The sequence below is a fragment of the Ceratotherium simum genome, chromosome 10 (assembly GCF_057802395.1).
Source record: "Ceratotherium simum simum isolate JZ-2026a chromosome 10, ASM5780239v1, whole genome shotgun sequence".
NCBI lineage: Eukaryota > Metazoa > Chordata > Mammalia > Perissodactyla > Rhinocerotidae > Ceratotherium > Ceratotherium simum.
Genome location: NC_141909.1, coordinates 77,714,451 through 77,740,711, shown reverse-complemented (window position 1 = coordinate 77,740,711; position 26,261 = coordinate 77,714,451). Strand labels below are relative to the sequence as shown.

General features: G+C 40.7%; 1 protein-coding gene across 1 annotated transcript in view; it reads left to right on the top strand.

Annotated features, from left to right (window-relative positions):
* The window catches only part of ATP8A2 (ATPase phospholipid transporting 8A2), a 507,110-nt gene that overhangs the window by 340,247 nt on the left and 140,602 nt on the right, over nucleotides 1–26,261 (top strand). The window contains exons 28-32 of the mRNA XM_014791223.2: nucleotides 1,665–1,787; nucleotides 3,848–3,926; nucleotides 21,781–21,842; nucleotides 22,396–22,452; nucleotides 23,946–24,053. Of these exons, the coding sequence (XP_014646709.1) occupies nucleotides 1,665–1,787; nucleotides 3,848–3,926; nucleotides 21,781–21,842; nucleotides 22,396–22,452; nucleotides 23,946–24,053 (429 nt within the window). The remainder of the gene's footprint in view (nucleotides 1–1,664; nucleotides 1,788–3,847; nucleotides 3,927–21,780; nucleotides 21,843–22,395; nucleotides 22,453–23,945; nucleotides 24,054–26,261) is intronic.

Sequence of the window (26,261 nt, the reverse complement as noted above, 5' to 3'; positions counted from 1 at the left end):
ATAGTAAGGCATACTAGATTGTTAGCCTAGTGGTGAAAGGTGGGGGAGGATTTGAAGTGGGTACAGGGAGAAAGTCAAGTAAAAAAAGAAGTAAAGGTGGCAGTATAAACAGTATGCCTGATAGCACACTCAAGCAAAACGAGGAAAGTGAGTTTACATTCTCAGAGTGTGCAGAGCTTCTGAGATGTTCGTTGGGAGCTCCTTCTTCTAGCCATTGAACAGATAACTTTTGTTGCAATGAGTACAGCAACTCTTGGTCTTTTTCTCCTTGAAATCTCTGTAGGACGTTGAAATCCCAGGGCTGTTTTCCCTTCTGCTCTACGGTGAAGGAGGAGCCTAAGCGTTTTATTGGCCTTACTCCACCACTTCTCTGATTGCTTTATCCCAACAGACTTGGAAAAGGCTTATTTCTCTGGCCAGATACTCAGGCCCCCAATAACTGGTGTGTGTTCAGAGTTCTCTTAGAGACACACATCCAGTTCCCATGGGTTGAAAGCTTGCTGGTTTTGTGGGTGTGGATTTGCTCGATGCTGATGCTGAGCGGTGAGTGACCTGGTCTCTGTGATCCATGCCCAGAGGTAAGAGAATGACCTACAGAGCTACTGCACCTCCCAGTCTTGAAATGACAAACCTCTTCTTCAGCATCTGGCTTTCTCTTTCTAAAACACAAATATGAGCATGTCACATCCCTAGAGTACAGGTAAAAGTACAAGTCTTAGAAATCTCAGAAGGCACCATCTGCCCGGGAGCTTGTCATGGGAGGTTGTCTCCTTCCCGGCCTTGCCTTGCACCGTGCCCTCAGCCACCACCACCCTGCATGTCTTAGAAGTTCCCCGCAAACGTGCCACGCTCGCTCATGCGTTGGAGGTTTGTGAGAGGTGCTCTTTTCATAGGAATGCTTCCTTCTGCACTGCTCTCACCCGCATCCCTTATCATCCTGCCAAATCCTGTAGGTCCAATACCTCACAAGTCAGATGCTCTTTGGTCCAAGAATCCTTTCTTGACTCTCCCTTCTTCTCCAGCCTGTCCCCCATGAGTGATTTTGCAGAGCACTGTGTTTTATATGTTTATTATATGCTGGTCGCCAGCTGCCACGTCCCCACCTCTGGAGTAGATGGAGCTCCTAGGGGTCAGGGACCTGCTTCTTTTCCTTCTTTCTTCTTCTGTTTATAAATCTCTATATTCCTGCTGCTTATCACAGTATCTGGCCCATAATTCATTCTCAATAAATGTCTGTCAAGTCAATAAATGGATGAAGTACACCATGCTTCCTGAAATTTGAGTATAAAATTAGGATGGGAAGTTATAAAACCGTGCCTCAGCTGGCACCACCAGAAAACACAGCACTTCACACAGCTAGCTGTGGTCTAATTCTAAATCACTGCTCATTTTGCAAAGGAAGGTAGTTGTTAATTTAACAAGATTTCTTGGCTAATCAAGTATTCATGATGTTGTTTTTAGTTTTCAGTTATTCATTTTATGCTGAACAGTTAAAGATGGTCTTTCGTTTATTTCCTTTGTTTGGAGGGTGTCTGGGGAGCTGTGAATCATTGAACCTCGGGTTTGGACTTGACTGAAAATTAAGTCATCATTCCGTAGAACTGAAGCACTTAAACTGCGTAAATCGAAAAGGCCTCTTTTACTGGCTCATTGTTCTCATACAGATTTTCACCGCGTTGCCACCCTTCGCTCTGGGGATCTTCGAGAGGTCTTGCACGCAGGAGAGCATGCTCAGGTTTCCACAGCTCTACAAAATCACCCAGAATGCCGAAGGCTTCAACACAAAGGTAAACAGCGTTATTATGGAATCGTCACCTAAAATGGGTGTGAGCGCTGCTGTTTGTCCTCCAGCCCTAGTTATGTGCCCATGAGATACTGGAGCTTTAGAGAGAACGTCTGAAAAGAGGTGAGACCACGGCCCTCTCCCACTGCAGCAAGCCCAGGGAACTCGAGGTGCCACATTGGAAGGGACGTTTCCACGTTGCGTGTGGTGCTTCTTTCAGTCCTGCTTGTCGGCTCCTTCCCTCTTCTCCACGTGTGCCTCCAACACCAGTGTGGCCATTGGCACCCACGGCCCTGGTCCTCTCGGATCAGCCACCAGACTCCCCTTACCCTTTCATAAAGCCCTGCATTGAGGCGGCTGGGAGCTTGCCTAACAGCCCTCTCGTCACCATTGCTTGGTTTTTCATTTAAAAGAAAATGTTTCTTTAGCTAGGGAGTAAAATTGGCCAGACATGAACACAGGAATCAAGGCAGCCATAGATACTTTTTTTCAGTCTGGAGAAGCAGAAAACAGAAATCTAGACAGAAAAGGAATAGGCAGTCCTGAGAGGAGCCAGGCAGAAGCTGGGTTACAGGGATTCCACAGTCGTCAGTGGCAGGGGGGCTCTCACTGAGCCCACCGGTCACAGCTAAGTGTGGCAGAGCAGTTGAGTGCCACCGGCCAGAAGGGAAGACATGTGCCTGGCTTGGCAGAGGAGGCGAAGACATGAACACAACCGCATTGCCATGTTTCTGTCTTAGGTTTTTGTGCAGGAGGGGATTAGGAAGTTGAAACAGAGGTTCATTGCCCAGGTCATTAAAATCCTGTGTGCTGGCTATGTGTACCATGTGCTTGAGTAGCCCTGGGGCCTCAGTGGGGATGACACAGGGAGTCCTCAGTAAGATGACAATCTCTGGAGTCTTTGTTTTGAACCAGGTGTTACTGATAGTCTTCCTTCGGAGCTGCTTATTTTGGGGAAAACATAATTGGCATGTCTAAGACTAGAAAAAATAAAAGGGATCCTATTGGTTCTAGTATTTTCTGTACACAAGGAGATCTGGATGACTGTGTCAGTCCTTGTTTACTATGATTCTGGCAGTGGGAAATATTGGTCTGTTTGTCTTGCCTTATTTACATAGATCCGTTTTTTACAGAGTTTGAATTCAAAGGCCAGGTAAGGTAGGAAGTAAGTAGAGATGGGCCCATTTCAAAGGTAGTAGAGCTGAGAATGCTCTGAGACTTACTTGCAGGCACCTTGAAGGTTGGGGGGGAGGGGTGGGTGAGTACAGAGGTCAAGGAAAAGGTAGGAAAAAAAATGAACATTTAAAATAGGAAAATCCTATTATCTTATAATTTTTTCATTGTTTTCTGTTGTCCCACCACTATTTAGGATCAAACTAGATGACAATTTCCAGAACAATTTGTAGATTTTTAAGTAAATCCAACGTAGCTTTAGTAGTTCTGTCCTCTCAGTGGTTAAAAGGATGATTGAAATGCATTTGTGAAACTATAATTTAGAAGAAACTAAACTTTGTGTTCTTTTGTTTGACCTTTCAAGTGTGAAAATAAAGAGAACTGCATGATAACCAAAATCCGAAAAGTTAAAGAAAAAGTTGAATGGGAGGGATTTTAAGGAGTAAAACTAAAGAATGAGAATGCCATGTAAAAATTTACATTTAAAATGTTTTTAATGCTTTCAAAAGTATACAATTTCAGCCTGTTATTAACAATTTTGACCTAATATCCTTTTCTGGATGATCATAAAATTTTGTTGTCTTTCTTAACGTTTCTAAAGAAAATGGATCATAATTCATTTTTCGAATATGGATAGATTGTATATTAGTCTATGTATATGTGTATATATATTTAGCTTTTGTACTAAAGTAATATTATCTGGAGATAGTCCAGTTATTTGTATGTAAAAATGAGGAAATGGCTGTTGTTTTTTTTAACTTCAAGAATAATATACTACCTCTGGAGCGGTGCAGCCGCTGCCGGTAAGCTTCACAATGCGGCGTTTGTTGAGTTACACAGAGGTCAAGAGTTGTGGGCAGCTCCTGACTCCCTTGGTTTGTTTTCCCGTAGGTTTTCTGGGGTCACTGCATCAACGCCTTGGTCCACTCCCTCATCCTCTTCTGGTTTCCCATGAAGGCACTGGAGCATGGTAACGGCCTCATGATTTCAACTGTCAGCAAGTAGCTTTGCAGTCTCTCTGGTGCCAGTTGTTCACAGGTTTTTTTTCTCCCAGTTCTGCAGAACTTGAGATCACGAGAACAAATTTTAGAAGAAAAACATACCTAAAATCTAATGAGAGCTAGTCTCAGGTTTATAGCTTATAGGCTTCATCCCTTCTGGCTCTGAGAACACATTTTCTTTCCAATTGCCTGGAGAGTTTAAATTCTAAGCTTAATTTTTAATAACTATTTGAGTCGAGGATCTTGAAGAAAAGCACTGTGCTGTAATCAAACATCGATGCCTCTTGTGCACGAGTTTGAAATTTTCTGTAAATTACTTGGGCCTTCGTTTTCCAAACCTCACATAGCTATATGCAGAATACCTCAAATCTTGTAAAAGTTTAATCTTATACCTAGTTTTCTGAAAGAGTCTCCTTTCTTTGACGTACAGCTTTCAAGCAAACTTGTGAAGTTTGTGTGAGGACAGAGTCTGCTGGCTGGTTTTAGTCTTCCCTAGAGCCGGAAGAGGGTGTGTGAGAAATGCGGCCGACTCTGTGTTTGTTCACACTTCTCCATACATCCAAAACGTTGTCCCTTAAAGAGACGTATCTTTTAGCTTCAGAAAACAAAAATGTATCAGAAGAATGCTACTCTTTCATCCCTCTCAAATAGTAATAATCCCTCTGGGAAAAATTACTCGAAATGTTGACTAGACAAGGCCTTTTATTGTTCAGAGAACCAAAGAATAGAAAGTTTCCAAGCTTCTTTGTTTCTGTGTCAATGTGTTTTGTGCCTCAAACAGAAATGATTCATCCTCCCTGATATTCTTTAACCTGTTAAATACTGATAGTTAGAGAAAACACATGCACAGCCAGTTTATTATACCCTCTATTCTTTCATTTTCATTCCACCTCCTTTTCCTTTGAAGGTCCCTAGGTGTCTAAGTCAGAAAATTAAATTTTCTGCTTCTAGCCCACCCCCAAAAGGGACATTCTAGTGGAATCATTTTCTTTTAACTCTAAAGCTTTCCTGTGATTCGTCTGTACTTGTAGTGGATTTAATTTATTTTGGAATGGCTTTGTAACAGTGTGCAAATATAAGAGTATAGAATGTAGTTTTGTTTGAAAGGCTGTGACAGTCTTTGACAGAAGCAGCCGTCGCAGTATCAGGATGAACTGGTGATGGGAAGCAATGTGGATGAGCATGAAAACAGTTTTGGCCATTGCCCTCTTGTCCCTGAGCCCAGCCTTTTGTACTTAGGAAGAGACAGCAAATAGCGTGGACTGGCCACAAGTACTGTCTACCCCTTACCCTTTTCATCTAGCCATTGCACTGCGATCCCAACTCCAAAATGCTTGTCTTTGGACTCTGAGAAGTTTTACAAGGAACTAATGTGGCCCCATTCTGCAGTAGAGACAATGGTTTTCTAATCCTGGAGTTATGATTCTGGGCTTTGAGATTGTGGCTTGTAGTTTGTGGTGGAATTGCTGTAGTTTACCTAGATCCATTATGTAAATCCATTCATTGACCTAATGTGGTCTACGTTTAAAAGGAGACAGACTCCCAACCATTACTAGTCTACCTAAGAGATATCACCAAGTAAATTCCAAGTTTGCTTCTGCCACCCATATCTGCGTCCCTCAAATTTGGCAATTTGCCTAGCAGCTGGCCAATAGGATAATTTTTTCCAGTTTTTGTTATTATCACTATCATCATCATTATTTCATGATATCACTATCATGTCATTATTTCTTTTTTTTTTAATTTTTTGTTTATTGCAGTAACATTGGTTTATGACATTGTAAAAATTTCAGGTGTACAAAATTGTACTTCTATTTCTGCATAGATTACATCATGTTCACCACCAAAATACTAATTACAACCCATCACCACACACATGTACTGAATTATCCCTTTCACCCTCCTCCCTCCCCCCTTCCCCTCTGGTAACCACCAATCCAATTTTTGTCCCTATGTGTTTGTTTGTTGTTGTTATTATCTACTACTTAATGAAGGAAATCATACGGTATTTGACCTTCTCCCTCTGACTTATTTCACTTTGCATACCCTCAATGTCCATCCATGTTGTCACAAATGGCTGGATTTCATCGTTTCTTATGGCTGAGTAGTATTCCATTGTGTATATATACCACAGCTTCTTTATCCATTCGTCCCTTGATGGGCACTTAGGTTGCTTCCAAGTCTTGGCTATTGTGAATAACGCTGCAATGAACACAGGGGTGCATGTACCTTTACAAATTGGTGTTTTCAAGTTCTTTGGATAAATACCCAACAGTGGAATAGCTGGATCATATGGTAGTTCTATCCTTGATTTTTTGAGGAATCTCCATACTGTTTTCCATAGTGGCTGCACCAGTTTGCACTCCCACCAGCAGTGTATGAGAGTTCCCTTCTCTCCACATCATCTCCAACACATGTTGTTTCCTGTCTTGTTAATTATAGCCATTCTGACGGGCGTGAGGTGATATCTCGTTGTAGTTTTGATTTGCATTTCCCTGATAGTTAGTGATTTTGAACATCTTTTCATGTGTCTGTTGGCCATCTGTATATCTTCTTTGGAGAAATGTCTGTTCAGGTCTTTTGCCCATTTTTTAATTGGGTTGTTAGTTTTTTTATTGTTGAGATGCATGAGTTCTTTATATATCTTGGAGATTAAGCCCTTATCAGGAGTATGGTTTGCAAATATCTTCTCCCAATTGTTAGGTTGTCTTTTCGTTTTGTTGATGGTTTCCTTTACTGTGCAGAAGCTTTTTAGTTTGATGTAGTCCCATTTGTTTATTTTTTCTATTGTTTCTCTTGCCTGGTCAGACGTGGTGTTAGAAAAGATGTTGCTAAGACCGATGTGGAAGAGCGTACTGCCTATGTTTTCTTCTAGAAGTTTCACAGTTTCGGGTCTTACATTCAAGTCTTTAATCCATTTGGAGTTAATTTTTGTGTATGGTGTAAGGTAAGGGTCCAATTTCATTTTTTTGCATATGGCTACCCAGTTTTCCCAACACCATTTGTTGAAGAGACTTTCTTTTCCCCATTGTATGTTCTTGGCTCCTTTGTCAAAGATTAGCTGTCCATAGATGTGTGGGTTTATTTCTGAGCTTTCGATTCTATTCCATTGATCTGTGTGTCTGTTTTTGTGCCAGTACCATGCTGTTTTGGTTACTATAGCTTTGTAGTATATTTTGAAATCAGGGAGTGTGATACCTCCAGCTTTGTTCTTTTTTCTCAGGATTCCTTTAGCTATTCAGGGTCTTTTGTTGTTCCATTCATGTCATTATTTCATTATATTTATTAAGCCTTCAGCATAGAGGTTTTCTTTCAGTTGTGTTGGAAACATTAACCTAATGAGGGAAACTGCTTAAGGTGAAATAAATTGCAAATATTAAGTGTATTTGGCATAGAACAACAGAAGGCCATTGGCATTCTTGTCCATTAATTGACTTCCTCTAACAAATTGAATGAATATTTTAGAATTAATTTTTAAATTCTCCTTATTAGTGTAGAGCAAAACTGATTACATTATTGCTCATTAACCTTATTCCTTCATGTGATATTTATCGTCCAAGACACTGTGGTAGATTCTAAGGGTGACAGGTAAGTGAACCAATGTGGGTCTTACCTTCAGAGAATTTGTAGTCTGGTCAGGGAAATTAGATTCCCACATGGATAATTCTAGTACAATGTAGAAAGTAACTGTCTCAAGTAAAATACTGGTAAAGTGCTATTGGATTTTGGAGGGCTGAGAGATGCCTTTCACTTGAGATTATTAGTGGCTTGTTAGAGGAGATAACATGTTTAGGCTTTGCCCAAAAGTCCAAGTAGGATTGAGATGTGTAGGAGTGGAGGGAAGAGCCAAACAAGTGGAGGATTTCAGGGCAGGTGTGGAAAGCAATAAGAAGTTCAGCCCTTGAAGTGGGAAGATGGAGAAAAGATTGAGGTCAGTGAAAGCTGAATTGTAGAGGGCTTTGAATGTGAATTAAGAAACGCAACTTTAGGGCCAGCCCGGTGGCGTAGCAGTTAAATTCGCGCGTTCTGCTTCGGCGGCCCAGGGTTCGCAAGTTTGAATCCTGGGTGCGGACCTACTCACCACTCGTCAAGTCATGCTGAGGCGGTGTCCCACATAGAAGAGCTACAACTCTACAACTATGCTACACAACTATGTACTGGGGCTTTGGGGAGAAAAAAGAGGAAGATTTGCAACAGATGTTAGCATAGGGCCAATCTTCCTTAAAAAAAAAGAAAAAAGAAAAAATGCAACTTCATTGTTTAGGCTTTGAAAAGTCAATATAGAATTTAGATCAAGGAGAGTATTAGGATCAGAGCAATTTGGGAAAATGACTCTAGCATGTCTTGTAGGATTATTAGTAGAAGGAGAACTGGTGGCATGAATTCTAGTTCTGTCTCTGGGTATTCGGGGGAGAACTTCGGGAGGGTTAAACCCAGGAAGTGAGAGTGTGTTTTGAGGAGGAGCGTGTTTTGAGAAGAACTTATTTTTTCGCCAAAATCATGGGATATCTGTGATGTGCCAGACACAGAGAGTGCAGTGGATCTCGTGCCCTCTGGGGCCTTACATAAGGTCAGGTTGATGATCAGGAATTTCATGTGTAATTGCTAATTACCAGCATGCTGTGAAGCTGTGCATGGAGCTTATAATACAGAGACACAACCTGGTCTAGTGGGTCGAGGAAGAGTCTTCTCCAAGGAAGTGCTATTTAAGTTCTTGAAAGATGAGTAGGCGGTGATCAAGTGGTACAGGGAGGTATGGGGATAGGAGGGGAGAAAGAGCATTCCTGGCCCAGAATAAGCAAGCACACAGGACCTGTGCTGCCAAAGAACCTGACGAGGCCACGAGTGGTATTTCCCCGTGGAGAGGCCTGGACTCTAGACTTCGTTCAGCCTCTGATGAGCGTTTCAGGACACTGAGCCCTGGACAGTCAGTGTTGGTACCCTCCCCCCCCTCTTTCCCCATCCTTGTGCAACTGTAAATCAAAACACATCTCCACGCATTCCCAATGTCCCCTCTGGTGTCAGCGACAGCACCCCTAGTCGAGACAGCTACAGCATAGATGGCGGGGCTGGGAAGGTGGGCCGAGAAGTTAGGTGAGGTGAGATCACTAAAACCCAGGTGGGGATGTTTTCTCAGTGAAGAGTTTGAGGAAGGAGAGCTACATGGTGGGGTTTGCCTCTGAAGAAGATACAAGTACTATGTAGAGAAACACTTAAGGTTTGGCGAGAACATGGGGTATTTTTGGGGGGAGGTGGGCGGGGAGTCAGTGGCAGAAATCAAGAAAGATTGCAAGTTTGAGAAGACTGAGATACGGCAGCTGATTGGATTACTTGTTTATATGCGCTGATTTACTGTCTGAAGTATACATGAGTTCTTGTTACACTTTGAATTGCCATTTAGAAGAATGTATTTACCTCACCGCCAAGGAAGCATTGGAACATGGCACCAAGTTGAGACAAACTGGGGCACTTTCAAAGCATGGGGACCCTGATCTAACAGCAGAGCACCTTTAGGCCTCCCTCCACCCCCAGGTCCTGCCCGAAGCTGTGCCTCAGACCCTGCCCACACTCAGAGCCCCTAAAGGAGTTTTGACTGACCAGGGGCTAGGGTCCCTAGAGTAGCTTTATTTCATTGTTCCATACCGTGTGGATTACATCATAAAGATGGTGAATTTTACTAGGAAATTCTCTCTCCACTCTCCACAGAAAGAGCCTTAGGTACATATCAGTGCTATTCACTTTGGGCATATAATTGTTAGGAAGAAATATTTTTGAGAAGGTGTGAGCATGTTGTTTATTCCTTAGAAAGCTTCCAAGAATTTTACTTTGTTTATTTTTGCGTGGTTTTGGATAGACTTTTCAAAGCACTCCTTTGCTGATGGAGTTTGTGATGATTCATTTCAAGTTTCAAAATAAATTTTTCCACTCAAGCAATTCAGTAAATCAGATTTCTTCCAACCATCACAACCTTATGCTTACTCCCATGGCCTGCCTGCGGCTCCCGCCCTGTGATCTGAAAAATGACTCTAGGGTAAAACCAGAGATGTCACCTTTGCAGAGACTGAAATTCATCAACGGCCTTGGTGTCAGGCCGCACTCAGGTTTTCCATTGGTGTATCCAGTCTGCGTATTTGAGCCACCCTCCTTGAAGTGGCATGTGCTTATTGGCAAAAGAATGTAAAATCAGTTTTGATTTAAAAAAAGGAAATTTTCAGATTTTTGTGGATGAAATTTAAGAGGGAGGTGATGGGAAAGAGAATATACTTACCAGCAGAGAAAAATTTCTAAAAAAAATTTGTTCTCAGTTCCTCATAGACCACACCCTGGAAACAATTTCCACCCCTTTTCAGAAGAAAAAATATCACATGGATACTTAGTGTATTTTTACTAATCAAGCAACACGGTCTTGATTTTTGGAGAAGGCTATTTTGTACTTTCTAATAAATGTACTACTGTAAGATCAGGCTTTTTATAAACTGAAATAATAGTGTACATGTATAAAATGAAACATAATGTACTTCTCTCTGCCTGTGGCATTATTGGGTCATTTTATCCTGAACTACTTAAGACCTATACCTGTTGCTGTAAATCTGGCTATTTTATATCATGTAAATCCTGATGACTTGAGTTGTTTCACATTAAGCTAAGTTTGGGGAAGATTGCCATTGTTCTCTGAGATTATAACTTCTTAAACTCAATTATTCATTCATTAAAAAGAAAAAGATAAGTATGTCTCTCTGCCAGGCCAATACTGGTTCTTGGGCATACAGTAGTGTACATAACAGGCAAGTCCCTGCCCTCACAGCGCTTACACCTGGAGAAGGCAGGTGTAACAGAAGTGTTATGAGGTCAAATAGGGTGTATTCCAAGGAAAGCTAACCTGGTCCTGGCTTTAAGAATTGCTTCCCAGAGGAAGTGACAATGGAGTTGAAGGTGAGTAGGAGTGATCTAAGTAAAGAATAGAGAGGAAAGGGTTTCCGGTTGTGGGAATAGTGTGGAGTGAGAGGGTGGGATTCCAAGTGAAAGCAGGCATATGTGGGTGGAGGATCGGGGAGCAATGCTGTGAGACACAGATTGCCTTGTGATTATAAGGATGGCGACAAAGAGATCAGACCTTTCTGGGCCTCGTGGGACTAGTGAGACTTTTGTAGTATAAATTTAATGGAAGCCATTGATAAGTTATAAGCAGAGAGCCATATATCTGACTTATTTTAATGTAACCACACTGGCGAGGGTGATTATTGGAGTCCAGTTTGTTGGCTGGTGCATGGTGCAGGGTAGTGACAACAGCAGTGGGGAGAAGTGGATGGATGAAAGGGCTGCCTGTTTAGGAGATAGAGTTGGAAGGATCCAATACTGCAGTAACTAATACTTCCCTAATCTACCTGATTGTACTATGTCCCACACCTGTCAGGAGAATGTGCTATTGCAGTCACAAAGTTTACCAACAAAATACTACATTTTAAAATACTGTGAAACAGTAAGCTGACATTTTGTTACCCTTTAAAAATCACTGACCATACTATATATGGATTTTAAAAGATCTAAAGTAAATGAAAAAGATCCAGAGATGAACATGAAATGCTAAATGGGAAAGAAAAGGGGCCTCTGCCATCTGGAAAATCCTGCTGAGAGGACAGGGTAGCATGGAGGACGTTCATAAAACCCCAAAGCATATAAATAAAGTAAGTGGAACTTGCTCACTAAAAACTGGAAAGACAGAACACTCTGGAAGCTTTTTAGATTTATACAAATGAAACTACAGGTTATAAATCTAAATAACTGGTTACTAACTCAATCGTTATAACACACTTAAAACCAGGTTTTCAAATTCAAAGTGTTTTTCTCTGTTCCTGTTTGTTTCAGGCACAGTGACCTGGTGCGGTAACGCTCTGCCGATGTTCTGCCTCACGTCTCTATAGCCCTGCTGTTTGGAAACACAGAATTGGGCTGGAAGGGCCTTTGTTTTCATTCAGTTAAATATTTCTTATGTTGCAATGTCTCTTTTAATAAACTCTATGTTAAATGTATTTTAAACAGTTGGGTTTGGTTTAATGTTCTAAGAAATGTAAGCCAGAGTTCCCAAGTTTCACCCTTATAACTTTATCAGGAAGTTGAATCTTGGTGTATTAGCCAAGGTGGGAATAGCTGCTGCAACAAATGACCCCACATCTCAGGGCTTAACCCAGTGAAGGTTTATTTCTTACTCGTGTCGCCATCAAATGGAGGAGTGGAATGTACTGACTATTTTCTTATTTTCTGTGTTCTTGATGCTCTGGTATTTGGGGCCTTGATCCTGGAGAGACTGCCCGTCCCAGGGCTGGCTAATTCCTAGAGAGAGCAAACAACCCCCTGCAAGCATGACTTTGATATACAAACCAACCAGTCTAGAGCCCACACCCCCAACCATCTCCTTAATCAAACTCTCACACACCAGGCCAATATCTCCCCTGCCCTAAATCACCCTGAGGCCAGATACCAGACAACTAGGGATCATCACCCCTGTAACCTAGAGCTTGCTGAAATTATTCAAGCTATCCAGTCCTAAGCTTACACAGCACACCTTCCCTGCCTTGTCCGTTCCATCCCACGAAAGCCCCAGTAAAGGCTCTGGGCTGTGCTCTCCCCTCTCCCCTTCTGCCTCCTGGCTGACCCTGGTGCTTCCATTTGTGGCCCTGCATAACATCTCCCTTCTCCTGTTTCTAGGGATCTGTGAGTATAAACTTCTTCCTCATGAAAATCATTTCCATGTCTGCATGTCTTACCATACCTGATTAAAACAAACCCTGGGTCCGTTTCAATACAGCAGGACTCCATTTAGTGCATGGCCCCTGAGTTCACCCTCAGCCTAAACACTGGGAGGGAAGAGAGCCAGGAGGTGGATTGCTTACTCTTAACCATCTCTGGCAGGAAGTGATCCATCTCTTCTGCCCATGTCTGATTGGCAAGAACTAGTCACGGGGCCCCTCCTGGGTAGGAGGGGCTGGGGAATGTCATTTAGCCATGTACCGGAGAATAAGAAATGGGTCTGTGGCCTCATTAGGTGGCTGTTTGACATTGGCCTTCGAGTTTACTTTCCATCATTTTTACTTCCTTTTTAAAATGCATTTTTAGTAAACAAAAGTGAAAAAAGAACAAGATTGAAATTTGAGTTTCATATCCTTAACTTTATCCATCAGAAATGGGAGTAGAGAGGAGAAAATCCAGCAAAGGGCTTATATAACCAGGAACTTAACCCAGCACTGGTTGTGAATGTAATTATAATCACTAACACTTGTGTAAACTCTACCTTTTATAAACTCTTTCCAATATTTTATACCACTCTTACGGAGATAGGAAAAAATAAATTTTCTCTTCACGAATATATGGTGTTGGAAGCAGAGAGAATAGTTTCAGTTACAGTACAGGCATTTGAACAGGTTGAGTTCTAAAAGCTTATTGGTAAATTAGTTACTTGAAACTTGGAATACATTTTCACCCTTGATATTAATCTCATAGTAGCTTGTTGGCTTTGTACCTCCTCTGAACTTCTAGAGTCTTAAGAGGCCCAGAGAGTGAGGTACGGAAAAGAGACCCTGGTAGTATTCTGGAATCAGAATTTTCTGCTCTGAGCTAGTGCTGCTGAAAGTTCTTGAAGCAAAAGTGTGGGAGAGGGAAAGCAGGAGAAACTTGGCATCTGCTCTCCAACCAAAATTCTTGGCAAATACCTTGATGTCAAGGGAATGGTGCCACCTCCACCTTAATCTCCCTGCGGAGTCAGACGTGAGTGAGGTGCCTGTGGTCTTCAATTCAGGTGTTCCGTGGATTCTTACTACATTACACATACACATATAAATGCACCCCATCTGTTTTCTTGATTATTAAACCCTGTCTTTTCTGACTGTACGGTACTACGCTATAACTTTGTCTTCAAATTTTGCTTTTTGTCACAGCCATTTCTCAATACATTTTTGTGGTTTAGCTGGATAATGATGTAATGTTTTTAACAAGCATTTAATTGAAATGGCTTCTTTATAAAATGTCATCAGCCTAGCCCTTTGGAGTATTGTGAAGTAAGTTCCTTGATCAATCTGTCTGTTCAGAAAATGAGACATACTTTTCTTACAAATTGTGGGCTTTCTCACAAATATTTTCGAAGAGGTTTTTGCATACAACATTTTTGGGCTGTCACTACTAATGTGGAGGGCCCATTTGGTTTTGTCTCAGTTGTTCACAATAGTCGGTTTTAGTGACTGTATTTCTAAAGCTCATTTGGCTAATCCTACATTATGTTGGTCCCTGAATCCAACTAGATTTTGCAAAGAATGTAAGTCTGGAAGAACAGGCTCGCCTGCTACTGTGGATCAGTGGATTCTGAAGCCATAGCATTATACTGGCCTCTAAGAGAACGCACTGGCTATCCAGGACAGTGTTTCTAGCTCTGTCATTTTGTAGCACTTTTGATGTATATAGTAAGCACACCATTATATTAGGGTTTACATCACGTGTAGCCACAGTCGGATTATTCTAAATGTGACTCTGTTTTATCAAACAAAGCAGATGGGAAATTTTTCCTACTCTTTCAGGTTCTTTACTGTGTGGAAATCCTCCCCTGGACTTTTGGGACAGGTACCGCCCTCTTCTCTCGTTTCAGCTCTCATCTGGATGAATCTGATCTTGGTTTGAAAAAGGCTAATTGATCTCAGATTGTTCAATTAAATGCCGGCTGTTCTGATGCAATAGGCAGCTTAATCCTTCTTACCTCTCCCCTTGCTCTGTTAAGCCTCTGTGTGCTAATGATGGGTTTCTGTTAGGAGGTGCTCAGTGTTGTGCTGGCTAAGATGGGAAAACAAAGCTTTGGTGAGAGCACATCTCTCCACATGCACTTTTGATGGAGCTCTTTTATAGGGACCTTTCTAGAGCCTTGCTTGGTTTGGCCCCTGCTGACCTCACCTGTCTGGCACAAACCACCGTGGCCCCACCCCCACCTCATGCAGCTCACTGTTCCATCCGACAGGGCAGGAGTCCACCTCCGCGCCTCTATGCAGACTGATCTCCTTTTTTGCCTGAATTGTCCTTTCTCTCCTCAGTGCCCCCTTCCTCCCAAATATCCATCTGTACCACCCCATGCTGCTTTGTCTGAAGTAATGTTCTTAATTGTATACACAGATGGTGTTTAAATAACGTTCTGAAGGTTGGCTTGGGGAATCTAACTACTCACCTTGGTTTGGGGGTTATTTTTCCCCTATCAAAAAAAATCACCTGAGATTTTAAATATCTGGCTGAAATACAAACAGCCATACTACAGGAAAGATGTTTTCCTGAGTGGAGTGGTAGAATCATAACAGTACTGTTAAGATTATGCAAAGGGGAAAGAAATAATTTGTCAGCAACATGCTTCAAGAATAAACAGTCGAAATGGGCTTTTCCAGCCTTGATTATCAGCAAGCTGTAACTTATTAGTGCATTCACCCACCAATGATTTCTTAGGACTTCTGATCTGTTCTTCAGGGGTATGTTACTGGCAAGTTTTAACAAGGAATGATGCCCACAGGCATTTGCCTCTAAAACAGTTGAAATATAACCTGTAAGAGGAAACCTATTCCATGGGAATTTCCCCGACAGGGTGTGCAGGAGGGTGACTTGTGACTTGTTTAGAGGATGCTATCTTTTCAGAAGCTCTTGGCTTGTTCCAGAATCTCAAGTTGGTTTGGGAGCTTCTCCTCCAAGGAATAAATTGTTTCCAGATGGTATTAGTTTTGACTGGGGCAGGAGATACTCTTTCCTATGCAGAAAACTAAAATGCAATGTTGAGTTACCCTTCCAAAATGACGAACTGAAACGTTAGGTATCCTGTCTTCACAAAAAGTTACTTTAAGTCTATTCAAATTACCTCAAGTGTAAACATTTTATGTAATGTCAGTAGTATTTTACTATCATGACAAGTTAGAAATTAATGCATTATAAAACTCTAGAAGCTGCAGTTGGAAATGTCCTTTAGGTTCCCTATCTATTTCTTCTGTCCATGCCACATGGCCAGCAAAGTGTTCCTAGTCTTAAGGATCTCCGTGGACGTGCTTTCTTCATGAGTGAGCTCTCAGTCCCATAGGTAATCAGAGAGTTTGCCCCCTTTAAAGGCCATCAGGCATTGTGAATTGCACCACTTTGTGCTAAAGCCTCCCACTGGTTCTCTGTGCTGGTCGTGTGAACAGTTAGGTCCCACCACATGCTCTTCTCCGTAGCCTGACTAGAGAGAACGGGGTTCCCTTCATAAAGGAGACACTCTTACTTCAAGCTGTATTCTCTGTGCTTCTTCCAGATCCTCTTTTTTCTTTCCTCTGGTGCTGTGGTTCTCAGTCTGGGTGGTTTTGCCCCCAGGGGACATTTGGCAATGTCTGGAGAAATATTTGGTTGTCACATCCAGGGGTGGGTACTACTGGCCTCTAGTGGGTAGAGGCTGGGGATGCTGCCAGACATTCCACAATGCACAGGACAGTCCCCCACAATGAAGAATTATCTGGAAAAATGGCAGTAGTGCCGAGGTTGAGAAACTCTGGGCTAATGAAATGCACACCATAACTCATAATAAAAGGTCAGGTCTCAAGGGGTTCCTGCTGCCCCCCATATCTGTGTACTTTTTGCATATATTTCCTTCTATGGTACAGAATTTCTGTTATATGAATCTAATTTTCTGTCCACCTTAGTTCTCTCCTAGAAAGTTCCTTCCCATTAGGTGTTGGTATTTCAAAGAAGTATTTCTTAATCTACTTCAAGAGAACCTTGAAGTTGTCTTCTTTTATTCCTTGGGGTCCATTTTTCTAACTCAATTAATGAAAACAAACTCTTATTTACAAAGTTTACAGTTTCTTACTAACTGTGTGACATTTTGCATGTGATTTAACTTCTCTTTCTGCCCCAGTTTCCTCATCTGAAATATGCAGATAATAATACTATTTCATGTCATCATTAGAGTACTAAAGGAATATTACATATATTAGTGTTACATGTATCAGAGAATTACATATGTTAGTAAGTATACTAATGTATGTAACATGGTTACAATAGTGCCCATTGTATAGAAACATATGTTATCTATTTTCAGTGTAGAATTTCCTATGATGTCTAACAATTTTGTGTTTATTTTGTGTATATCCATAAAATATGAAACACATTCTGAATGCTCCATATTAGACACATGGCTTGTATATTTAATTTCTTTTAGTACATGAATAAACCAACATTTGAAATATTAGTATGAAAAGGAATTTTAAAAAGTAGTCCAATCATAATTGTAAACTTTGATTTTCAACTTAGTCTCCTGCCCCTTCCAACTCTTCCCTCTGATCCCTAGACGCTGTTAGGGCTGAATGGCCTTCAGGGCACTCAGGTCACTGCTCTTCTCAGTTAAAATGCCTCTTCTCCATTCATGAACATGCAGGGTGAGACTGAGACTAGGAAATACATCCTCGGCTAAATGGAACAGGAGGAAGATCTGAAAATCTCAAGTTTCTACCTTTAAATGCCTGGGGCTGATTCAGCAGCTAAGAATAAGAACCTTAGAATGTTAGAATTTTCTATCTGAAAGGAACCTTAGTGATAATTCAATCACCATCCTCTGCATCTGATGTGAAACCCCCATTTTATAGATGTGGAAACTGAGACTCAGAACCTAAAATTTTAAAAAACAAAATAATGGCAGAACTGGAACGGGAGAGCAGGGCAGGAACAAGCTCTTGTAAACCTCAGTACTGGGATTTTTTCCGCTAACCCAAATCCTTCTCTCCAGCTCGTATTTCTAACTATCCTTTTGTTTCTCTTCTGAGTAGCATCATGCTTTATCTCTTCTTCCTATTGTGAATTTAAAATATTGATCACTTGGTACCAAGTTTTCGTGTGCTACTCTTTTCAGCACTAATCCTGTATTAATATGACCAGAACCAATGTTCTCCATCTCGAGCAAATGATACCACTGTTTACCTGATTACTCAGGCCAAAAACCGTAAAATCACCCTGGATTCCTCACATTCTTTTCCACCCCACATCCAAATCATAAACAAATCCTGTCATCTCTACCTTCAAAATATGTGCCAGTTTCTATCACCTCTTTCCACCTCCAACATAGCTACTCTGGCCTGGAATGGAATGTCCAATAGAACTTTCTGTGATGATGGAGATGTTCTCTATCTGTGCTGTCGATACAGTAGTCACTAATCACATGTGGCTATTAAGCATTTGAAATGTGGCTAAGTGTGACTAAGGAACTGAATTTTTTTTAAATAACAGCTTTATTGATATATAATTTACATGCCATACAATTCGCCCTTTTAAAGTGTCCAATTCCGTGGTTTTTAATATATTCACATACTTGTGCGACTATGACCTTAATCAATGTTTGAGCATTTTCTTTGCCCCCAAAAGAAACCCCATACCTACTAGCAGTCACTCCTCATTTCCCCAAAACGTCACCAGCTCCTGGCAACCACTTATCTACTTTCTGTCTCTATAGATTTGCCTTTTCAGAACACTCATACAAGTAGGATCATACAATAAATAGCCTTTTGTGACTGGCTTCTTTCACTTAGCATAAGATTTCCAAGGTTCATCCATGTTGAAGCATATATCAGTACTTCATTCCTCTTTATGACTCAATAATCTTCGATTGTATGGATATACTACATTTTATCCATTCACCTGTTGATGGACGTTTGGCCATTGTGAATAATGCTGCTGTGAACATTCATGTACAAGTTTTTGTGTGTTTCATTCATATGTTTTTATTTCTCTTAGGTATGTACCTAGTAATGGAATAGCTGGGTTATATGGTAACTATGCATAACCTTTTGAAGAACTGCCTGACAGTTTTCCAAAGTGACTGCACCATTGTACTTTCCCACCAGCAGTATATGAGGGTTATAATTTCACCACATCCTTGCCACCTCTTATTATTATCGATCTTTTTTATTCTAGCCACTCTAATAGCTAAATGATATCTCATTGTGGTTTTGATTTTGTATTTCCTTGATGGCTAGTGATGTTGAACATCTCTTCATGCGCTCTTTGGCCATTTGTATATCTCCTTTTGAAAAATATCTATTCAGATCCTTTGCCTATTTTTAAACTGAGTTGTCTTTTTATTGTTGAGTTGTAAGAGTTCTTTATATATCTGAATACACGTTCCTTATCAGATAAATATTTCAGAATATTTTCTCCATTCTGCAGGTTGTCTTTTCACTTTCTTGATAGTGTCCTTTGAAGCACAAAAGTTTCTAATTTTGATGAAATCTAATTTATCTATTTTTTTCTTTCATCACTATGCTTTTGGTGTCATATCTAAGAAACTATTGCCAAATCTAAGTCCATGAAGATTTACTCCTATGTTTTATCATAAGAGTTTTGTAGTTTTAGTTCTGTGATCCATTTTAAGTGTACAATTCAGAGGCGTTAATTACATTCAGAATGTTGTACAGCCGTCACCATTATCGATTCCAAAATTTTTTCATCACCCTAAACTGAAACTCTGTACACATTAAGCAATAACTCCTCATTCTCCCCCTCCTCCCCAGGCCCTGGCAAGAACTGAATTTCTTATTTTATTTTAATTAATTTAAATGTAAACAACTACAGCAGCTAGTGACTACCATATATTGCACACAGCTCTACACACCACCACTATCACCCTCCTGGACATGTTTCCAAATTGGCATTGCATTTGTTATTATTCCATTCTTGGTCGTTCAAGATTTATTCTCCTGTAAAAGCTGTGCTATTCCCTTAAGATCATAACTCATACCATTTCACTCTCTGCTCAGAATCCTCCAGTGGTTTTCTAGCACAACTAACAAAGAAATACAAACTCCTCACCATGGCCTATGTTAATTTGCCCCTCTGTCTGAGCCCTCTCCCACTGTCTCCCGCCAAAATGGTCTTTGTGATGGTCTCTGAGCTTATCAATGCTGTTTATATTGGCAGTTTCTCTTCTCTGCCTGGAATGCTCTCCCTCTAGATAATCATTTAACTCACTCCCTCACACTATTCAGATCTGCTCAAATGTTACCTCCTCAAAAAGACTTCATCTGAACTCTCTATCTAAAACAGCAGCCCCTGTCACTCTCTGTTCCGTTACCCTGTCTTATATTTCTTCATCGTACTTACTACTCTTGACATTTTATTGTATATCTCTTTGTTTGTGTGTTTATGTTCTGCCTCCCCCGCTGTAACGTGAGCTCCATAAAGACAGGGACCTTGTCTCCCTGGCTCCCATAATAGTACGTGGCATGAAGTAGACTTTAAATAAATATTTGTTGAGTAAATGACAGAATAATGTTACCCCTTTCAAGGCTATAATCTATATTAGAATCAAAGAAATGGTCTCCTGTTTAATCTCAAGTGTTTCATGATTGAGGCTTTTCTTTAAAAGTGTCGCATTTATTATTAAAACAATAATTAAAACAAGGGCCAGTTAACTGAAAAGTGAACCCCTACAGTTTTGAAGAGCTATTTGCTAATACATCAATGTGTTGCTTTCTTGAGGTTAGTTTAGCCTCTCTCTTACTTTTTGAACTTTTTCTCTTCTTTCCCTTTTAATGAAGTCCTGTCTAATCTTCGAGTCTCTCTTCACCACCTCTCCCCTAGGCTCTGAGGTCATTACTTTTTAAGTCAGTGGCCATCTCTCTCTCTGTTCTCCTGGGATAGAGGAATCCCTCAGTTTAGGTCGGTACCCAATGCAGCCCGTGATGTCACTTTGTGGTTCCTCTTTCCTTATCCTTATTTAGCTATCTAGGATCAGGAGAAAGGGCATGCCCTGGAGCTGGATCCAGGCCCCACGATCTCCACATTGTGCCTATGATGCTACTTGATCAGTATGTTGTTTTAGAAAACAGATCTTGCTTCTTTAATAAGAGTTGGATTCTTCAACAAGCAGGTGGGCAAATTGGTGAGCCCAAATATGGTGCATAGCAGCTGTTGAGTTGGAAATTTGAATGCAAAAATCCCTATATACTCAGCCTATAGGCCACAGATCTGAATTTGAGTATAAAAGAGAATAAAAGGATATTGGCAATGTCATCCAAAGAAACCATCCTGATCTTAAAATGGGCTTTGACTCCTCCGGATGAAAACCACACTTTTCACAGCAAGCTGGCTGACGTGAATTAGACAATCCTATTAGAGTGCTGCTTTAGTGATTGTTATATGTGTTGTAATAGTCATCCTTGAAAAGAAAAAAGTGGAAAAGACATGAAAATTAAACTTCAAAATCCTAGTTGTATTTTCTAGACGTCTCTCATTGGATTGTCTGCATTCCCCCAATTTATAGACTCCAGAAGTTCATGTAGTAGCATGTCAGTACATGAGTAGTGAATAGCCTCCAAAATTCTGAGTTCAATAATTATGAATTTGATTTTGTGTTCATGTAGTCATCTTCTTTTATTGGCCTGTAATTTCAATTTAGCAAAAATTAAAGATGAATAGTAAATGAGCACTTGGAAAAGGTCTAATACTGGCATTAATAAAGATAGATTAATATGTTTTTATTCTATTCCTTTTTTTTAAACCCAACAAAGGGAGATTTTAATCTTTATAAAAATGCAAATTTCAGTACGGATCAAATGTTTGGTTGTTTGGTTTGTGAGAAACCTAATTTTTTTCGTTTGCTTCATTTGGAGAAAATGTTAGATGGAAAAGATTCAGAATTAGAAAGAGGAGGCATTAGAATCACAGATGACACAATTTTCAAAATTCCCTTACATTTTGGTAAATGTTTCTCAAGTTCTATTTTTACATTCTGAATAAAATAGATTGCAGTGCTCAGCTCCAGAAGTTAATAGTAACTTCTTTGTCTTTCAGATACTGTGTTGGCCAATGGTCATGCCACAGACTACTTATTTGTTGGAAATATTGTTTACACAGTAAGTTTATCTCTCTGTTTCTTGAATGATTCTTAAATGGCACATGTGTAGGTTCTGCCTCTGGAAACCCTTTATGTAAGACCTTCCTCATTACTATTTGTTTCAGATCTTCAAACTGTACATTGTAGATTTCTTAAAGCTCAGAATGGTTGTGAAATGCTTACCTCATTTTTTTAGAGAAGATTATGCAGAGTCAAGATTTCTGGACAAGTGATTAACAGATTTCCTCATTCTTCAAATGACCATTTCACATCTGCCTGTGAAAACACAGTTCTGAGGAAGGTGATTTTTCCCAAATCCTCCAAGCTAAGAAAAGGGCAAAAGTAACGATTATTTGTGAGAAGACAGTCACAAAAATGAGCTTTTCTTGAAGTAAACCTGCCTGTACAGTCCCTAAAACTAACTCCCAGAGAATCAGCTACCAAGATGGCACTTTTAATGCACAGCGGTCTTGGAGGAAGTGCCTCTGGAGGGGAGACTTGGGATTTTTCCTGGAAAGCAAACATAACTCACTGAGGATAATATGTTTTCCCAAATCCCTTTCTTTTCACAGTACGTTGTTGTGACTGTTTGCCTGAAAGCTGGTTTGGAGACTGCAGCTTGGACTAGAGTAAGCTTTCTCTAGAGTTGTCTCTCTGCCTGGTATAGGTATTTTTTATGGTTTGATATCTTTTTAAGCCTTGGGGAAACAATATGCAATATCTAGCTATCTTATTTTAAATTTTGCATGTAAAAATTGTGGTTTCATCTGCATCAGGGAAAATTTGCAATCCAAAGTTTCCTGATGATTCATTTCCTTAACAATTAATACAGTCTAAGCCACTAACAGTCATTTCCTTTCAGATGGTTATGCACACTGTAAAAGAAGAAATATACACACACAGAAAATACAGAAGGACAAAAAGGAGAATTTGATCTCAATAATTTTACCACCAAGAGATACTTACTATTAGCACTTTGCTGTATAATCTTCCAAACTTTGTTCTATGTGTGTATTTTTTAATAACACAATGCATTACAGAACATATAGTTTTGTAATCTTTTTTCACTTAAACATATATCATGAAGATTTTCCACACCTTAAAATATACTTCTACAAAATTATTGTTCATGTTTAAGTATTAAGTTTTATTGATATCCCCAGCTTTAAACATTTTGGTTATTTCCAATGTTTGGGAATTATAACCAATGTTTCATGTTTGTCTGTGAATGCTGTTTAAATAGGCTCAGAATTCTGTGCTGAGAAGATGGGGGAGGGGTGGGAGTTTAATGTGAAAGCTGGGAATTTGTTAAGAGACAAGGGCAATTGATCTAGGTGAGAGATGATGGTGGCTTAACCTGGATGTTTGAGGAGGAGGTAGTGAGAAGGGCTCAGATTCTGGACGTATTTTTTTTAAAGCTAACAGAACTTGCTGATGGATGAGATTATGAAGTGTAGAAGAAAGGAAGAAGGCAAGGATCATCGTATTAAGAGGACAAAGGAGAAAAAATTCACAACTCAGTAGATACTTGATTAAAGCGTGTTGTTAAGACGTAATATCCATTCCAGATTTTTTTTTTTTTTTGTGAGGAAGATCAGCACTAAGCTAACATCCATGCCAATCTTCCTCTTTTTGCTGAGGAAGACCAGCTCTGAGCTAACAGATTCCAGATTTTTTTTAAAGTTCTTTGGAAAATGAAAAAGAACAATCGAAGTCTCCAAATGATAAATAAAAACGTCTTATTCATTTTATCTGTTCAGTGCTCTCTTACTAGATTAATGGGACCTTGTTTTATACTGCTCCAAATTGGAGCAGACATTGGTGAGGAACCGAGAGAGCCTGCCGAAACTGTGGGATGGAGCTAGAGGAAGGTCAGCTGTAGCAGCAAAAGCACTTTCGTCTGGAGAGTAGTTCAGGGCCACTAGTTATTGAATTCATTGTTAAACATTCAGAGACAAGAAAATTAGAAAGATTGAACTCTCCAATAACTGGTGAGTTGTCGAAATCTTTCCATAAAGAAAGATAGCTTGGACACAAGGATTCTGCAGCAGGTGGCGTTCAGGTGGATCTCCCATGGATGCCAGCAGAGAAGCCCCGTCTGAGTGTGTGTTTTCTTCTGCAGTTCAGTCATCTGGCAGTCTGGGGAAGCATGCTGATCTGGTTGGTGTTTTTTGGCATCTACTCAACCATCTGGCCCACCATTCCCATTGCTCCAGATATGAAAGGACAGGTCAGTGCTAATAATTGTGAGTGGACTTTCCATGTCTCAGAACAATGATGCTCTTCCGTGTGTGGGCTTCCCGTGTCTCATGACAATGATGAACTTCAGGAGAGGTTGGTATTGCTGCTTCCTAGGAGCAAAACAATCAAATCAAAGCACCCAGAAGAGGTTGTCCAGTTCATAGAAATGGCATTTGAAATTTTAACTATTGTGAAAACTGTTGACTTAAATCCTCTGACTTACCCTGCTTGTTGACATTTCCATAATGAATTATGTGTTAATTACACCCAGTTCTGATATGTATAGGCCATGGCCCTTGGAAAACTGGAGATGTTTTGAATTATTCATAATCCAGTGAGTATGATGATTATACTTTTGATGTTAAGTGTATATTATACTCTGATTAGTTAATAATTAGTCACCTGTGAAAGATAAATCTACCAACTCTATTAACCAGATCATTAATTAACCAGAATATCTCATTGTTCATCTCTTGAACTAGAGAGGCTGAGATTGAAGACTTTTATACTAATTTGAATTTTTTTAATATTTTCTTTTGTATTATCTTTGTCCAGTGTTTGAGATTGAGCCATCAATAATGACAAACTAGATCTTAGAATCCCACAGTATTGAGTCTGGAGAGGAGCTTGGTAATCCTGTGGTCCAAACCGCCTCAATTTAGAAACAAAGCTGTTTAGACCCAGGCCCTCCAGGCCCATCCCACAGACCACAGCCAGCACTGCCCTCAGACCACGACAAGGGGCCGGCTCAGGCCCTGTGCTTTAGAGGCCTCTGCATAGGCCCTCCCTGGCTGGGTATGTTTCTCTTCACAGGATAAGCCCCTGGTGCACAAAGCCAGCACCCCTACTTCTAGTCCATTCCCTGGGTTCCTAAGACCCTGAGTTTCCTTCCCAGACAGCCAAAAGCCCACTTCCCCAACCTGCCTGGTCCTCTCCCCAGATCCAGAACAGTCTGCGCACCCCTGGACCCAAGGGGCAGCTATTTGCAAGGGGTGTGCACGGGGTCCATTGGATGTTTACACCAGTATATCCACCCACATTTGCATGAGGACACTTGTGCTGTGGGACAGAACCAAGCATGGAAAGAGAAGGACTGTGGGTTGGGGGCTTCTACTGGAGTTCCTGGCCCAGGAATATGTATTTTAGGGGCAGGCCTGTACATGGCACATCTGGCTTCCATCTTTGCCTCACTTACTCTGCAGAAATGAACCAAAATTCCTGGGTCTACCCAAGTCTAGATGTGTTCCAGCAGCTATTTCACATGAGATAATCCAGGATGGCATTGCTTGCCTTTTTGGTGAACAGCTCACTTGGTGAACAGTGAGCTGACATACCCCAGGGTGTCTGGGACCTCCTGTGAGTGTGGGTGCTGCAGGGGACAGACATGTCCTACACGACTAGGCTTGTGGGTCCCCTAATGCATCTTTGCTTTCTGTAAAGAACAAGGACAAACACATAGTACACTCTTCAGTTCTTTGCAAATCCAGGTGGTAGAGGAAATTGTAAGAACCATGAAGAGTATTGTGTAGCAGAATAAGCATTTCCCAACAAGGATACTTTGTACATTAAAAGAAATCGGTTATATTTTAAAGCAACATGATTCTTCCCCCAAAAACAAAGCAGGAAAAGTATTCACTACAAGGATCACTTGGTAAGGTGTTGGTGCCTAGAATATCTGCTTCGTGTTCTCTACCTTCTGGTTAAGGGTGGATATGGTCTGATGAATAGTTCCTTTGGGGTGATTTACAGTTCAGGACAATAAAAAGGATGGCAGCTGAGTGCTGTAGACAGTTTCCTAAATTAGACGAGAATGACAGCTACCTGGATGGGATCAGTTGTGTGACTGGCCAACAAAGCCCATTCCTTTGAAAGCTCCTCCCAGTGCCCTCAATGAAGAGATGCCCTAGTGAGCTGCCTCTGTATACATTTGTATCACTAACTCCGGTTAAGATGTGCACAAGTTAGGCTGGTTGCCGACTCTCACTCCCATCACGAGGTTGACTTTCAAAGTGCTGAGGGACCACGTTTGCCATGCATCACTAACATGCCACATTTTCACTCTCCGAGTCGCATGCTGGTCTGTATGGTTCGAAGGCTCCGCGTAAGGGTGAAATTTCCATAGTTGGGGACTTTTCAAAGAAATTTAATGAGTTATTCCTACCATCCAAAAGCAAGCAAATTGTAATAGTAAATCACT